Consider the following 17,006-nt stretch of genomic DNA (forward strand, 5'->3'; position numbering starts at 1 on the left):
CCTTGCAGACAGCTGGTTGTTTGCATCCTTTTAGAGGATCATTGAGACCACTTGGAGGCTTATCTGTGTCCTCAGGGTCGCCTGAGGGGTGCAAATGGGGATGGAGCCTCCTTGGAACTGCTGAAAGGACTGTGTTGTTCCAAGGAGGCTCCACCCTCATTTGCACCCCTCAGGTGACCCTGAGGACACAGACAAACCTCCAAGTGGCCTCAATGACTCTCTAAAAGAAGGCAAATGACCAGCAGTCTGCAAGGAGTATAAATCCTTCCCTTGCCCACCATCCAGTCAGAGCAGAAGAAGCTGCTGGGATGAGAAGCAAAATGTTTTCAAAGAAAAACAAGGAACTCCTGTTGCCTCCTGGAAAAAAAGCACATTTGGGACAACCGTGACCTGGAGGACGGAGTATCTCCATAGACATTTTGCTTCCAAAACTACTTATTTACTTAACTTTAGTACAGCCCCACCCCACCTCATTCCAACTGACTCAGGAGATGTCCTTTCTCTGTCCTTTCAGAGAAATGCCTCTCCAATCTCTTTTTAAAAACTTCCACCACTTCTACAGGCTCTGTCGGACACGGAAACTCTGATTTTAACCAAGGTCTTGGCAAGGCGCCCTCTCTCACCAATGCTGGAACTCCCGGGGCCCGTCCCTGGCAATCCAGGGATGCCCCCTTGTCCGTTGGCTCCGTTGGGCCCAAAACCTCCGGGACCACTTATCCCCGGCCCAACCCCATTGGGACCGAAGCTGGGAAGGCCGGGAAAATTGCCTGGGAAACTCGGAATGACAGGAAGACCTTCGATGCACAGCCAGCGGTATTCATCTGCGAGAAATAGAAGCAGACAATATTCCTGATTACAGACTGGGCTTAAGGTAAGGGTGGCTATAAAACTCACTCACCAATTAGGCCGTGTCTTTTGCAGCTCCTGTTTAGCTATTCTCATCAATGTTGCCGTGTCTTTTGCAGTTCTCCTTTAATTCTTCTCATTAATGTTGTTGTGTCTTTTGCAGCTCCTCTTTAGTGATCCTCATCAATGTTGCTGTGTCTTTTGCAGTTCTCCTTTAATTATTTTCATTAATGTTGCTGTGTCTTTTGCAGCTCCTCTTTAGTTATCCTCATCAATGTTGTTGTGTCTTTTGCAGTTCTCCTTTAATTATTCTCATCAATGTTGCTGTGTCTTTTGCAGTTCTCCTTTAATTATTCTCATCAATGTTGCTGTGTCTTTTGCAGCTTCTCTTTAATTATTCTCATCAATGTTGCCATGTCTTTTGCAGTTCTCCTTTAATTATTCTCATTAATGTTGCTGTGTCTTTTGCAGCTCCTCTTTAGTTATCCTCATCAATGATGCCGTGTCTTTTGCAGTTCTCCTTTAACTATTCTCATCAATGTTGCTGTGTCTTTTGCAGCTTCTCTTTAATTATTCTAATCAATGTTGCCGTGTCTTTTGCAGTTCTCCTTTAATTATTTCTCATCAATGTTGCCGTGTCTTTTGCAGCTTCTCTTTAATTTAATGTTATTTAATGTTTTGCAATTTATTTAATGTTTCCACCGTGTGATCCTTGTAAATTTATGTTTCAATTCAGCTTCTCCCTCCAAAGCTTTCATGTGGCTGGGTCTTCGCTTTCTTTGTGTGTGTGTGTGTGTACGTTGGTCCTGACCCGCCTTTGCCACTTTGCTGGGACGTTGTGTCTCTTTTTGGAAGTGAGGATTGCAGGCCTGGGAGACACGAGGTCTCTCATTGCGGAGGACGAGGAGGAGGAGGAAAGGAAAAGAAAGGAGGAGAAGGAGAAGGAGAAAAGGAAAGAGGGAGGAGGGGAGGAGGAGGAAGAAAGGAAAAGGGGGAGGAGTAGGAGAGAGAGTAGAAGAAGGAGAGAAGGAAAGGGGAAGGAGGTGGTGAAGGAGAAGGAGAGGGACAGAGGGAGGAGGAGGAAGAAAGGAAAGGAAGGAGAAGGAGAAGGAGAAGAAAAGAAGGGAGAGGAGGAGAGGGAGAGAAGGAAAGGGGAAGGAGCAGGAAGACAGGAAAAGGAGGAGAAGAAAAGGCGGGAGGAGAAGGAGAGCAGGAATGGTATAGGGTTTCCTGCCTGAGCAGGGGGTTGGACTAGGTGACCTCCAAGGTCCCTTCCAACTTTATTATTATTATTATTATTATTATTATTATTATTATTATTATTATTATTATTATTATTATTATTATTATTATTATTGAAAGGGGAGGAGGAGGAGAGGGAGAAGGAGAAGGAGGAGAAGAGAAGGAAAGGGGGAGGAGAAGAAGGAGGAGAAGAGAAGGAAAGGGGGAGGAGAAGAAGCACTTTCTGAAAAACTACAAGGAGTCCTCAATCTACGACTGCAGTGGGAACCAGAATGTCTGTCACTAAGTAAACACAGTTGTTAAGTCAGCTGTGTCCCACTTTATATCCTTTTTTCTAAATACCTTTATACGTTAAGTGAATCACATGGTTGTTAAGCAAGTCTGGCTCCCCCTCCCCTCCCCCGGGGCTTTGGTTGTTGGAAGGGAGTTAGGAAGGCTGCAAATGGCAATTAATGTGTCTCTAGCAAGCTGCAACTGTTGTAAATACATGCTGGTTGCCAAGCGTGATTGTGTGAGTGTGGGTCGCTGCAGTGTTGTAAGTGCAAGGACCAATCGAAAGTCACTTTTTCTAGTACTGTTTTAACTTTGAACGTTCCCTAAACGAACGGTTGTAAGTCAACCATATAACAGGTTTGTGTAAAGCTCTTGAAAGAATCTGCAAAGCCATTAATGTGAATTAAGTACCGTATCTTGGAAACCCTGCAGCTGTATTAATGAGAATAATTAAAGAGAAGCTCCAAGACACGAAAACATTAATGAGAATAACTATAGAGAAGCTCCAAAAGACACAGCAACAATAATGAGAATAATTAAAGAGAAGTTCCAAAAGACACAACAACATTGATGAGAATAACTAAAGAAGAGCTGCAAAACACATGACAACATTGATGAGAATAACTAAAGAAGAGCTGCAAAAGACATGGCAACATTGATGAGAATAACTAAAGAAGAGCTGCAAAATACATGGCAACATTGATGAGAATAACTAAAGAAGAGCTGCAAAAGACACGGCAACATTGATGAGAATAACTAAAGAGCTGCAAAACACATGACAACATTGATGAGAATAACTAAAGAAGAGCTGCAAAAGACATGGCAACATTGATGAGAATAACTAAAGAAGAGCTGCAAAATACATGGCAACATTGATGAGAATAACTAAAGAAGAGCTGCAAAAGACACGGCAACATTGATGAGAATAACTAAAGAAGAGCTGCAAAACACATGACAACATTGATGAGAATAACTAAAGAAGAGCTGCAAAAGACACGGCAACATTGATGAGAATAACTAAAGAAGAGCTGCAAAATACATGGCAACATTGATGAGAATAACTAAAGAAGAGCTGCAAAAGACACGGCAACATTGATGAGAATAACTAAAGAAGAGCTGCAAAACACATGACAACATTGATGAGAATAACTAAAGAAGAGCTGCAAAAGACATGGCAACATTGATGAGAATAACTAAAGAAGAGCTGCAAAAGACATGGCAACATTGATGAGAATAACTAAAGAAGAGCTGCAAAACACATGACAACATTGATGAGAATAACTAAAGAAGAGCTGCAAAAGACACGGCAATATTGATGAGAATAACTAAAGAGCTGCAAAAGACACGGCAACATTGATGAGAACAATTAAAGAGAAGCTCTAAGCACCTAATCCCAGTGAAGTGCAACAGATTTGCAGCCGTACTGCTGTGCCACTCATCCATTGTCCTTCTTTGGGTCTCCTCTGGAGCTTGATGTTGTCCTGAGTCCCTCCAGGGGAGCTGTAGGGTCTTAGGCAAATCACTCACCTGATCCCCGTACAGGGCACATCTCTGGAGTTTGTCCAATGGCCCAGCAGCGCCCAGAGTCGCAACAGCATTGCATTTTGGTATACTGGCCAGGAAGCTCCCCTGCGCACCGCCCACCAATCAGCGCGGAGAAGCAGGTGCCAATCCGTTGGTCTGCGGGCGGAAGAAAGACAGAGGTAAGCCAGGAAATGGCCGGGCGGGGTACAGGTAGTCCTCGACTTATGACCACAATGGAGCCCAAGATTTACGTCACTAAGTGAGACATTTGTTAAGTGAGACATTTTACAACTTTTCCTGCCACAGTTAAGTGGATCGCTGGAGTTGTTAACGCTAGCAACATGGTTGTTAAGTGGCTTTTCCCATTGACTTTGCTTGTCTGAAGGTGGCAAAAGGGGTTCACGTGATCCCGGGACACTGCAACCGTCGTAAATGTGAGTCGGTTGCCAAGGATCTGAATTTCGATCATGATCAGTTGACCACAGGGATGCTGCAATGGCCGTAAGTAGGAAACAACGGTCCCAAGTCACTTTTTCCAGTGTCATTGTGAATGCTCACTTATCAATCAATCAATCATTCAATCAAATAAACCCCTTGCATTCACCGTGCTGGCTGGGGAAGATGGGAAATGGAGTCCAACCTAAACCCAGACAGCCTGCAGTTAGGGGATTTGCTCAAGCAGTCTGAAGGCGAAATCGCATGCAGAGGATCGCAGGGTCCCCCTCCTGCTACGATGGGGGGGGAGCCTCGTGGGGAGGGGGGCTTTGGGCTTTGTCAGCAGACTATGACAGAGGGATCTTGGATGGGCCGAATTTTCCACCTGTTTTTTTCCTTTGCATTGAATGAGGTAGTCCTTGACTTACGACCAAAACTGAGTGTCAAATTTCCAGTGCTAAGCCAGACAGTTGTTTGTGAGTTTTGTCCCGTTTTGTGACCTTTCTGGCCACAGTCGTTAAGTGAATCTGGCTTCCCCCATTGACGCGGCTCGTGAGAAGGCCGCCAAAGGGGATCACGCGAGCCCCCCCCCCGGGATGATGCAACCGTCGCGAGTACAGGCCCGTTGCCAAGCCTCCAAAATTTGGACCACGTGACGGTCGTAAGTGTGAAAAACAGTCATACGTCGCTTTTTTTTTTTTTAGTGCCGTTGTAACTTCGGCCACTAAATGAATGGCTGTTAAGGGGAGGCCCCTTGTAATGCGGAGACATCAAGACTTTATTTCCCATTAAGCACTGAGGGGGAAAAAGCATCCGGTTGGGAACAGAGCGGACTCTTTCAATAAAATAAAATAAAATTTAGGCTGGCTTTTGTTTTCCAAGCGTATCCATGGGGAAGATCCCCCAAGCATCAGCGGGTCTAAAGGAGCAGGCGGAGGTGGGGATAATCGCCCAGCCGCTGCTTCTCCACCGCTAAATAGTTCCTTTATGTGATTCCCTGCATGCAACGGGCGAAAAAAGTCACACGGGGGTCTATCAGGAAAGGCTCCACTCCTGCTGGAAAAACTGAGTATTTCGAACTATTCCTAGGAGGGCTCCGGCTCCTAATCAGGACCACAAAGATATCTTTAATCCGGCAAAGTTAAAGGATGCTCAGAAGTCCGTCCCCCCCCCCCGCCCCCCCCCCCAGGTGCTTGGGAACAAAAGACCCTTTCAGTTCAGGGAACGTCAGCTCCAAGAGAAAGTTCTTCAAGCTTGGCCAGAAAAAATATTGTCCATCGCAGCGAGCGACAGCACACATTTACGACACATGTTCGCTCCAGGGAAACGGCGGGCCGGCCGGTGGCATGACGTGGTCCAGCTGGCCACGCCAAGGCCTCCTTGGGGAGGATTCGGTTATTTTAAAAACCTGGCTGGCCTAATTGAATCTGCCCGGCATTTGCTCAACGTTTTGGCAGCCGGGAAAAAGGCTGCAGGGTCCAGATGCTTATACGATTTGCCCCCACCCCATCCTTGCTCCCAGACCGTGATTCTTCCTCCCCTGCTCCTTTGCTCAGAGAGAGAGAGAGAGAGAGACAGACAGACAGACAGACAGACAGACAGACAGAGAAAGAGAGAGAGAGAAAAAAAGGAGAGAGAATGAGAAAGTGAGAAAGAGAAAAAAGGGAGAGAGAATGAGAAAAAGAAAGAGAGAAAGAGAGAGGGATAGAGAGAAAGGAGAGAGAGAGAGAAGAGGAAAGCGATGAATTAATTCTTATTTTAACTGAATTTTAAATTCATGATCCTTGTTTGTCGTTTCAGTGCTTCACTGCACATTTCATTCCACGTCTGTAGCCCGTCTAGTGTCGCCTTTGGGGCAGCATGCAAGTTTGAGAAAGAAATATTTTCCCCATTAATCCACCAACCACCATCGATTTCACTTCTCGATCAACTCTGCAACCTTCTTGGTGGTCTCCTTTCCCTGCTTCGGGTTCTCCTCAACATCTCCTCTCTTCAGTTCCCCAGGTGAACAGTCGGTCTGAGTAGGGATTCCCCCCACCTCTGGTTTGCCCTTTTCTTGGGGTGTGTGTGTGTGTGTGTGTCTTTCTGCAGCTTTGGGGATTTCCTAGTGGTCTCCTATCCGAGCACGACCACCCCAGCCAGCTTCTAAGACCCAGAGGAGGGGCTGCCTTTGCGGAGAAAACCAAGGGAAGTGGACTGACTGCTGGCCGTAACTCCTGCTGGCCGCCCTCTTTCCCCAGTCTTGACCTTTGACCCTTCCCAGCCTCCCCACCGAGATTGGAACCCGGACCGCTTCTCTTTGCAAAGAAGACTGGCAAATGTTTGCTCCCAACAGGGCTGAACATCAACGGGGTTCTTCTATTAGTTGTGCCAATTCTTCCATTCAAAGTAGGAATCTATCTCTCTTTCTCTTCCCCCCTCCCTCTCTCTCTTTTTCTATTTCTCTCTCTCTTTCTGCCTCTTTCTCTCTCTCTTTTTCTCTTTCTCCTTTTCTTTTTCTCTTTCTCTTTTTCTCTCTTTTTCTTTCTCCCTCTTTCTTTTTTTATTTCTCTCTCTCTTTCTTTCTCTCTCTTTCTCTTCCTCTCTTACTGCCCCCTCCCTGTCTGTCTTTCTCTGTCTTTCTTTCTCTCTCTCTTCCTATCTCTCCCTCCCTCTTTCTTTTTCTATTTCTTTTTGTCTCTCTCTATCCCTTTCTCTCTCTCTCTCTCTCTGTCTTTCTGCTTCTCTCTCTCTCCTTCTGTCTCTGTGACTCTCTCTCTCTCTCTTTCTCTCTAAAGCAGCGTTTCCCAACCTTAGGAACTTGAAGATGCGTGGACTTCAACTCCCAGAATTCCCCAGCCAGTTGAAGTCCACGCATCTTCAAGTTCCTAAGGTTGGGAAACGCTGCTCTAAAGAGTTATCAGAGCTTCATATGAAAACGTGTCCTGGCTTAATCAGGATCAAACCAACCGACTTTATCTTCCTTCCTTTCACTTCTGACAAGGTTCTTTCATTGCCACCCTGCATGGCATCTGCTGGAATTCATTGTATAAATGGGGTACAGCCCCCTGCACCCCTCAGTGTGACTGCAGAGTCTCACATCAAATGGTAGATCACATCGCGGCCTTCAAACTTGGCCCTTTTATGACTTGTGGACTTCAACTCCCAGAATTCCTCAGCCAGGCAAGCTGGCTGAGGAATTCTGGGAGTTGAAGTCCACAAGTCATAAAAGGGCCCTGGTTCCCCATTCTGGCTGAGGAATTCTGGGAGTTGAAGTCCTCAAGTCATAAAAGGGCCCTGGTTCCCCATTCTGGCTGAGGAATTCTGGGAGTTGAAGTCCACAGGTTGCAAAAGAGCCATGGTTCCCGCATGCTGGATGAGGAATTCTGGGAGTTGAAGTCCAGAAGTCATAAAAGGGCCAGGTTTAAAGACCCCTGCCCTATACATTGGTATCTGAATGCAGACCCTTTCAACATTCATATTTTACTGTGCTTTAAATCTAGGTGACGTCTTAACACAGATAGTCCTCGGTTCAGGGCGACAACTAGTCCAAAATTTCTGTTGCTAAGCCAGGCAGTTGTTAAGTGAGTTTTGCCCCATTTTACGACCTTTCTTGCCACGGTGGTTAAGTGAATCAACTGCAGTGGTTAAGTTAGTGACGTGGTTGTTAGGTGAATCCGGCTTTTCCCATTGACTCTGCATGTCAGAAAGTTGCAAAAGGGGATCACGTGACCCCGGAGGGACGCTACGACCGTCCGTAAATATGAGACAGTTGCCAAGCGTCCGAATTTTGCTCACCTGACCGCGGGGATGCTGCGACGGTCATAAGACCCTTTTTTTCCGTGCTGTTGTAACTTTGAACGGTTAGTAAATGAATGTTTATAAGTCAAGGACTGTATGTATCGTATTCCAATATCTCAGGGGCTGCCCCAAAGAAGAGGCAGTCAAGCTATTCTCCAAAGTGCCCAAAGGCAGGAAAAAGAAGCAACGGATGGAAACTCGTCAAGGAGAGAAGCAACCTAGAACTAAGGAGAAACTTCCTGACAGTGAGAACAATTAACCAGTGGAACAACCTGCCTCCAGAAGTGGTGAATGCTCCAACACTGGAAGTTTTTAAGAAGAGACTGGACAGCCATTTGTCTGAAATGGTATAGGGTTTCCTGCCTGAGCAGGGGGTTGGACTAGATGACCTCCAAGGTCCCATTCCATTCCATTCCATTCTATTCTATTCTTCTATTCTATTCTATTTATTCCATATTCTATTCTATTCTATTCTATTCTATTCTATTCTATTCTATTCTATTCTATTCTATTCTATTCTATTCTATTCTATTCTATTCTATTCTATTCTATTCTATTCTATTCTATTCTATATTCTATTCTATTCCATTCCACTCCACTCCACTCCACTCCACTCCACTCCACTCCACTCCACTCCATTCCATTCCATTCCATTCCATTCCATTCCATTCCATTCTATTCTATTCTATTCTATTCTACTCTACTCCATTCTTAATTCTATTCCATTCCATTTTTTTCCAGATAACCAATGCCGCATGTTAATGATTGGATGGCCTAGAGTAGACACTGGTATTTGAACATAGCTCTTTTTTAAACATTCATATTTTGCTGTGTTTTTAATCTAGGCGGAATGTTAACGCATGTTGTAAGTCCATGTATGTTACGCCATACGCTAAATAAATAAATTTATTGTTTTAAGCAGCTTGCAAGGACTTGAACTTTGGCAGATGTTTGCTTTTGTCCAACCTCTCAAAAAAAAAAAAGAAAGATCTTTGTCCCATCTCAGCCAGGGTGCCTTGTTCACCTCTGGCTGATGGGGAGGAGGTGGGGGTGGGGGTCGCGGTTTTCCAGTTTGGGATCCAGACAGGGAAGGGAAAGCTTTAGGGTGGCTTATATTCCTCGGGAGCAAAATGGGGTGGCGGTGGGGGAGAGGCCATTCCTGGCAGCCCAGCCAATAAAATTACAAAGCAAGCGAGGAAGTCATTAGAAAAGGAATTTTCTGGTTAGGACAAGAGGGTGGGAATGAGAGAAGGCATTCAGCCAGACCCGCATTCCAGATTTTTGCCCCCCACCCCCACCCCATCAACAAAGAGGAGAACAGAAGCTTTATTTGCAAAGGATTAATTGAGACACACACACACACAAAAAAAAAAACCTGGCTCCTTCTGCATTGTTAGAACGGAATAATAGGAGCTGGAAGGGACCTTGGAGGTCATCTAGTCCAACCCCCTGCTCAGGCAAGAAACTCTAGGCATAGGATTTCAGGCAAATGGCTGTCCATTCTCTTCTTGAAAACCTCCAGTGTTGGAGCATCCACAACTTCTGGAGGCAGGTGGTTCCACTGGTTAATTTTTTTCTCACTGTCGGGAAGTTTCTCCTTAGTTCTAGGTTGATGAGTTTCCATCCGTTGCTTCTTTTTCCTGCCTTCTGGTGCTTTGGAGAAGAGGTTGATTCTCCCTCTTCTTTCTGGAAGCCCCTGAGATATTGGAAGGCTGCTATCATATCCCCCTTGGTCCTTCTTTGGCTTGCAAAAATGTGATAATTCAACAAAGGAAACAGGCTAATTGTGAAATCCGGAAACAGTGAACCCCAAGCGATTCACTTGAGCGGCCAGGCAGCTCCCCACACGAGGGACAGCTGGTTCTCCAAGCTCAGGGCTTCTTTTTGGAAGTAGAACAGAGAACCCTAGGGCTGGAAGGGACCTCAGAGGTCTTCTAGACCTACCCCCTGCACAAGGCATGAGATCTGATACCATCCCAATCCAATGACTGCCTGGTCTATTTTTGTAAATGTCCAGGGAAGGAAGGAAGGAAGGAAGGAAGGAAGGAAGGAAGGAAGGAAGGAAGGAAGGAAGGAAGGAAGGGAGGGAGGGAAAGAACGAAAAGGAAAAATAAAAAGGAGGGAATAAGGAAGGAAAGAAGAGGGAGAGAAAAAGAGAAGGGAAATAGGAGATGGAGGGAGCAGGGGAGAAGGGAAAATGGAGGAAAAGAAGGGAAGGAAGGAGAGAGTAGAGGGAAGGAAAGAAAAGAAAGGTAGAAAGAAAAGGGCCTGAAGGAAGGAGAGGGAATCAGAATCAGAATAGAGCTGGAAGGGACCTTGGAGGTCTTCTAGTCCAGCCCCCTGCTCAAACAGGAGAAGATGGAGGGAAGGAGGGAGAGAATAGCAACAGCGCTTAGACTTATATACCCCTTCACAGGGCTTCCACAGCCCTCTCTAAGCAGTTTACAATGTCAGCCTATTTGCCCCCACCAATCTGGGTCCTCCTTTTACTGACCTCAGAAGGACGGAAGGTCGAGTCGACCTCAAGCCGGTGAGAGGATCAAACCGCCAAACTGCTGGCAGCCGGCAGTCAGCAGAAGTAGCCTGCAGTACCGCACTCTCGCCACTGCGCCATCACACCTCTTACCCTTGGGACTCCTGGCCACTTAGAACAGTGAGGCCCACCTGGGCCGTATTAGCGTCTTGCTTACCCACACAACGGGACCCATCCGGGCTGGTCATGAAGCCTCGTGGGCAGGCGCAGACATAGCTGCCCACCGTGTTCGTACACTCCCCGCCGTTGCAAACGCCGGGCGTGTTGCTGCACTCGTCCGTGTCTGGGGAGGAGGAGATGGTAGTTAATCGGCTGCTCCTGGCCAAGCCATCCCTCCCCAGGACAGACCCGGCCCCGGGCGGACAGACCCCCTTGAGACGCCGAGTCTAAGAAGCGGCAGTGAGGAAAGAGGGTGCGCCGTTCCTTCAGTGTAGTAGAGCATCTACAGAGGTCAGGCAATCACTGATACACAAATGTAGCTTAAAGCATCAGCAGATCTATCTATCTACCTGCTTCTACTTCTATATATCTATGTATCTATATCTATATCTCTACATTTATATCTATATACCTTTATCTATATATCTATATGTTTATACATCTATAGGTTATATTTCTATATCTGTATTTCTATATCTGTTTAGATAGCTATCTATCTATATTTATATCTATATTTCTATATCTCTACATTTATATCTATATTTTTAATCTATATATTTATATCTATACATCTATATCTGTATCTATATATCTATCTATATCTATATATTCATATATATCTATATATATCTAAATCTCTACATTTATATCTATGCCTATCTAATCTATATATTTATTTTTATATCTATACATCTATATATTATATCTATATCTCTATATCTATATTTATATCTGTATATTCATATTTATATCTATATATTATATCTATATATCTCTGTCAATATTGATATTATATCTATATATTTGTATCTCTATATCTGTTTTCTGAGGTTTTCGCGGGTGTTCGTATGTGGATCTTTGGTTATTCGGGTTTTTCCCCGCGTAGAACTAAAGGTGTAGGAGCAACGTTTCGATGGAATCTCTATATCTATATCTACATTTATCTCTATTTCTGTATCTAATATATATTTATATTTATATCTGTATATCTATATCTATCTCTATAGCTCTATCTCTATAACTATATATAATCTATTTATACATATATATTTATACGTATACATCTATATCTCTACATTTATCTCTATCTCTAATCTATATATTTATATTTATCTCTACATCTATTTATACACACACACACACACACACACACACACACACACACACACACTTATCTCTATAACTATATATATAATCAATTTATTTGGCTGCCACTGCTGTGGCTACTGCCTGTAGATGGCCTTGGGTTAGGCTGAAACAGGAAATAAGATTTGTCCCGTGTTTGGGACTTAAGCAAGTGCATTCTAAATACTTAACAAACATTTAACACATAATCAATTTATCTATTTATATGTATACATCTATGTATCTGTAACTCTATATTTATCTCTGTATCTAATCTATTGATGCTCAGCTGCCCCGAGCATGTGCAGAGTTTCTCACCCTCTCCAATCATCTTCGGAGCGATGGCCTCTTTGCAACCACGGGGCACCTCACTGTCCCTCTGGACAGCCTGGACAAGAGGCCCCCTTGCACCCTCCACACCCCTTTCCGCTTCCCCTCCCCCTGAACACCCTCCCCCCCCCCCGAGTCTCCTCACCTTCGCACTTGTGGCTGGTCTCGCTCTGCTTGTGGCCAGCCGGGCACTTGCACTCGTAGGAGCCCACGGTGTTGAGGCAGTTGCCCCCTTGGCACAGCCCGGGGATGGCTTGGCACTCGTCCACATCTGCCGGGAAAGAACAGGGCCCCCAGATCTGAGTGAGCCCACCTGCCCGGGGGAAGAGGGGAAAGGGCCTTGGAGGGCAGGAATGCCGTCCAGAAACTCTTCCACCCTTCCACCTGTCTATGGAGCTTCTCCGTCCTATGGGTCACGGTTGTCCCAACGGTCCTTTTTTTTTTTTTCAGGAGGCAACTGGACTTTCTCGCTTTCCTTTGAAGACATTTTGCTTCTCCACCATCAGCTCTGACTGGATGGTGGGGAATGGAAGGATATATACTCCTTGCAGACAGCTGGTCATTTGCATCCTTTTGGAGGGTCGTTGAGGCTGCTTGGAAGTGTATCTGTGTCCTCAGGGTCACCTGAGCAGTGCAAATGGGTGTGGAGCCTTTTCTTTGAAGACGTTTCACTTCTCACCCAAGAAGCTTCTTCGGCTCTGACCGAAGAATGGAAGGATTTATACTCCTTGCAGATAGCTAGTCATTTGCATCCTTTTAGAGGGTCGTTGAGGCCACAAGGAGGTTTGTCTGTGTCCTCGGGGTCACCTCAGGGGTGCAAAGGGGTGTGGAGCCTCCTTGGAACAACACAGTCCTTTCGGCAGTTCCAAGGAGGCTCCACACCTCTTTGCACCACTCAGGTGAGCCTGAGGACACAAAGATAAACCTCCAAGTGGCCTCAACGGCTCTCTCAAAGGAGGCAAATGACCAGCCGTCTGCAAGGAACATAAAATCCTTCCATTTTCCCCCCTCCCCCCATCCAGCCAGAGCTGAAGAAGCTTCTTGGATGAGAGGTGAAACATCTTCCTCAAGGAAAAAAACAAAGTCCAGTTTGAAAAAAAGCCACCGTGAGAGAGAGACCTCAGAGTCCTTAGTGAACGATCCCTTAAACGGGAGCCAGCCGTGTGCGGCAGCAGCCAAAAAAGCTAACACAATCCTGGGTTGTATAAACACAGACACAGAATCAAAATCACGCGAGGTCTTAGGACCGCTTTGTAAAGCCCTAGTAAGACCACCCCTGGAATACCTGCATCCAGTTTGGGTCACCACATTACAAAAAAGATGTTGAGAGTTTGGGAAAAGGACAAAGAAGAGCAACTGAGAGGATTCAAAGGCCCGGAGACTAAAACATACGAAGAAAAACGGTTGCAGGATTTGGGAATGACCAGTCTAGAGAAAAGAAAACCTAAGGGTGGCATGATAGCAGCATTCCAGTATTTGAGGGGCTGCCCCAAAGAAGAGGGGGGGTCAAGCTCTTCTCCAAAGTGCCCGAAAGCAGGAGAAGAAGCATCGGATGGAAACCAATCAAGGAGAGAAGCAACCTGGAACTAAGGAGAAACTTCCTAAAAATGAGGACAATTAAGCAGTGGAACTACTTGCCCCCAGAAATCGTGGACGCTCCAGTATTGGAGATTTTTAAGAACAGATGTTGGACAGTCACTTGTCCAATATGGTATAAAAAAGAATACAATAACAGAGTTGGAAGGGACCTTGGAGGTCTTCTAGTCCAACCCCCTGCTCAGGCAGGAATCCTGATACCATTTCCAACAAATGGCTCTCCAATCTCTTCTTAAAAATCTCCAGGGATGGAGCGCCCACGATTTCTGGTGGCAACTTCTGTTCCCTTGGTTAATTGTCCTCCCTGTTAGGAAGTTGCTCCTTAATTCCAGGTTGCTTTTCGACTTGATCAGTCAGTGGAACTACCTGCCTCCAGAAGTGGTGAATGCTCCAACGCTGGAGGTTTTTAAGAAGAGACTGGGCAGGCATTTGTCTGAAACGGTAGAGGGCTTCCTGCCTGAGCAGGGGGTTGGACTAGATGACCTCCAAGACCCCTTCCAACTTTATTATTATCATTATCATTATTATTATTTTTTATTATTATTATTATTATTATTATTATTATTATTATTATTATTATTATTATTATTATTATTAACTTGTCTGTCTGATTAGTTTCCATCCATTGCTTCTTGTCCTGTCCTTGTATAGGGTCTCCTGCTTGAGCAGAGGGATGAACTAGAAGACCTCCAAGGTCCCTTCCAGCTCTATTCTGATTGGTTGATTGATTGATTGAAATGGTCTAGGTTACAGGGGTAGGCAACCTTGGCCCTTTTATGACTCGTGGACTTCAACTCCCAGAATTCCAGAGCCAGCCATGCTGAGGAGAAACGGAGAGGTTTCCAAGCTGAGCCATGCTGGCTCAGGAATTCTGGGAGTTGAAGTCCACGAGTCATAAAAGAGCCAAGGTTTCCTACCCCTGGCTTAGGATCTCCTCCTTGAGCAGGGGGCTGGACTAGAAGACCTCCAAGGTCCCTTCCAACTCTATTCTGAGTGGTTGATTTATATGCACCCTTATGGCTGCCATCTTGACCTTTTGGACCAGGCCCTGTATAGAGAACCTGGCTGGCTCATGCAGAAAAAACACCACCGACCTTGGCAAGCCCCGGTACGGATGTTGGGGATGAATCCGCGGCGGCAGGGGTGGGGCTGGGCTGGACACATCTCACAGGGATGGCCCCAGGCGCGGCCGATGGTAGCGCAGCACATGGTCTTGGTGCAGACGATGCCGCTCAGCTGCCCTTGGCACATCTGCTTGTTCACCTGGCTGAAGCAAGGTCCCGTCCGGTAATCTAGGAAGGTAAGAAGGGAGGTGGTCAGTGCCAAGCCAGAAAGGGGGGGGTCCCCTGGCCGAATGGACAGAGCCCTGAGGGTGCCCAGAGGAGGGTCCAAGGGGGGCTTCCACGCCACGGGATTCACATAAGTCTCCCGCCACAGTCTGTGGGCTGCCAAAGTTTGGGGAGCAACTTTACTACCTGGAGAAGGCATTTTACCAAGCCTGAGCAGTTCTGTGTTCCTGGGCAAATGTGTGGCTTGTTGTCGGTCACTGGGGCTAAGAGTTGGGGCTCTGGGGGCCCTAAGAAGGACGGTCTTCTCTGTGCCCCTTGAACCAGTGGAAGGCCCTGCCTCCAGAAGCTGTGAAGGCTCCAGCACTGGAGGCTTTTAAGAAGAGATTGGACAACGATTTGTCTGAAATGTTACAGAGTTTGCATCCTGAGCATGGGGCTGGATTAGATGATCTCTGAGGTCCCTTCCAGCTCTGTTATTCTATTTCTATTTCTATTCATTTAATTTCTATTAGGCTCATTTAATTTCTATTCTATTCTATATTCTATTCTATTCTATTCTATTCTATTCTATTCTATTCTATTCTATTCTATTCTATTCTATTATTCTATTCTATTCATTTAAATTCTATTCTGTTCTAGTGTATTCATTTAATTTCTATTGTATTCTATATTCTATTCTATTCATTTAATTTCTATTCTATTCTATTCTGTTCTGTTCTATTATATATTCTATATTCTATTCCATTCATTTAATTTCTGTTCTGTTCTGTTCTGTTCTGTTCTATTCTATTCTATTCTATTCTATTCTATTTCTATTCTATTCTATTCTATTCTATTCTATTCTATTCTATTCTATTCTATTCTATTCATTATTCTATTCTATTCTATATTCTATTCTATTCTGTTCTGTTCTTTTCTGTTCTATTCTATTCTATTCTATTCTATTCTATTCTATTCTATTATTAAATTCTATTCTATTCTATTCTATTCTATTCATTTAAATTCTATTCTGTTCTATTGTATTCATGTAATTTCTATTCTATTCTATATTCTATTCTATTCATGTAATTTCTATTCTATTCTATTCTGTTCTGTTCTGTTCTGTTCTATTCTATTCTTATTCCTATCCTATCCTATCCTATCCTATCCTATCCTATCCTATCCTATCCTACTCATTGAAATTCTATGCTGTTCTATTCTATTCATTTAATTTCTATTCTATTCATTTAATTTCTATTCTATTCTATTCTGTTCTGTTCTATTCTATTCTATATTCTATTCTACTCATTTAATTTCTATTCTATTCTTTTCTATTTTATTCTATTCTGTTCTGTTCTATTCTTATTCCTATCCTATCCTACTCATTTAAATTCTATTCTGTTCTATTCTATTCATTTAATTTCTATTCTATTCCATTCATTTAATTTCTATTCTATTCTATTCTATTCTATTCTGTTCTGTTCTATTCTTATTCCTATCCTATCCTATCCTATCCTATCCTATCCTATCCTATCCTATCCTATCCTATCCTATCCTATCCTACTCATTTAAATTCTATTCTGTTCTATTCTATTCATTTAATTTCTATTCTGTTCTGTTCTGTTCTATTCTATTCTATTCTATTCTATTCTATTCTATTCTATTCTATTCTATTCTATTCTATTCTATTCTATTCTTCTATTCTATTCTATTCTGTTCTGTTCTGTTCTATTCTTATTCCTAGCCTATCCTACTCTACTCTACTCCTTCTGCCTGCCTTCCTGCCTGCCTGCCTGCCATTTACCAAAGAGCTGCAGGAAAGGGTCCTCTTGAAGGGGGTCTCCAAATCTTCACCTTCACCCCCCTCCCCACGGGATTGGGTCAGCGTGGTGACC

The 17,006-nt window shown here is 44.4% G+C and overlaps 1 protein-coding gene across 1 annotated transcript in view; it reads right to left on the minus strand.

Moving 5' to 3' along the window:
- The window catches only part of FBN3 (fibrillin 3), a gene marked incomplete at both ends in the record, with an annotated part of 163,194 nt that overhangs the window by 103,929 nt on the left and 42,259 nt on the right, over nt 1-17,006 (minus strand). The window contains 5 exons of the mRNA XM_083350353.1: nt 624-821; nt 3,889-4,041; nt 10,791-10,916; nt 12,393-12,518; nt 14,938-15,135. Coding sequence (XP_083206479.1) covers nt 624-821; nt 3,889-4,041; nt 10,791-10,916; nt 12,393-12,518; nt 14,938-15,135 — 801 coding nt within the window. The remainder of the gene's footprint in view (nt 1-623; nt 822-3,888; nt 4,042-10,790; nt 10,917-12,392; nt 12,519-14,937; nt 15,136-17,006) is intronic.

Source organism: Vipera ursinii (assembly GCF_947247035.1).
Source record: "Vipera ursinii genome assembly, chromosome: 1".
Lineage (NCBI taxonomy): Eukaryota > Metazoa > Chordata > Lepidosauria > Squamata > Viperidae > Vipera > Vipera ursinii.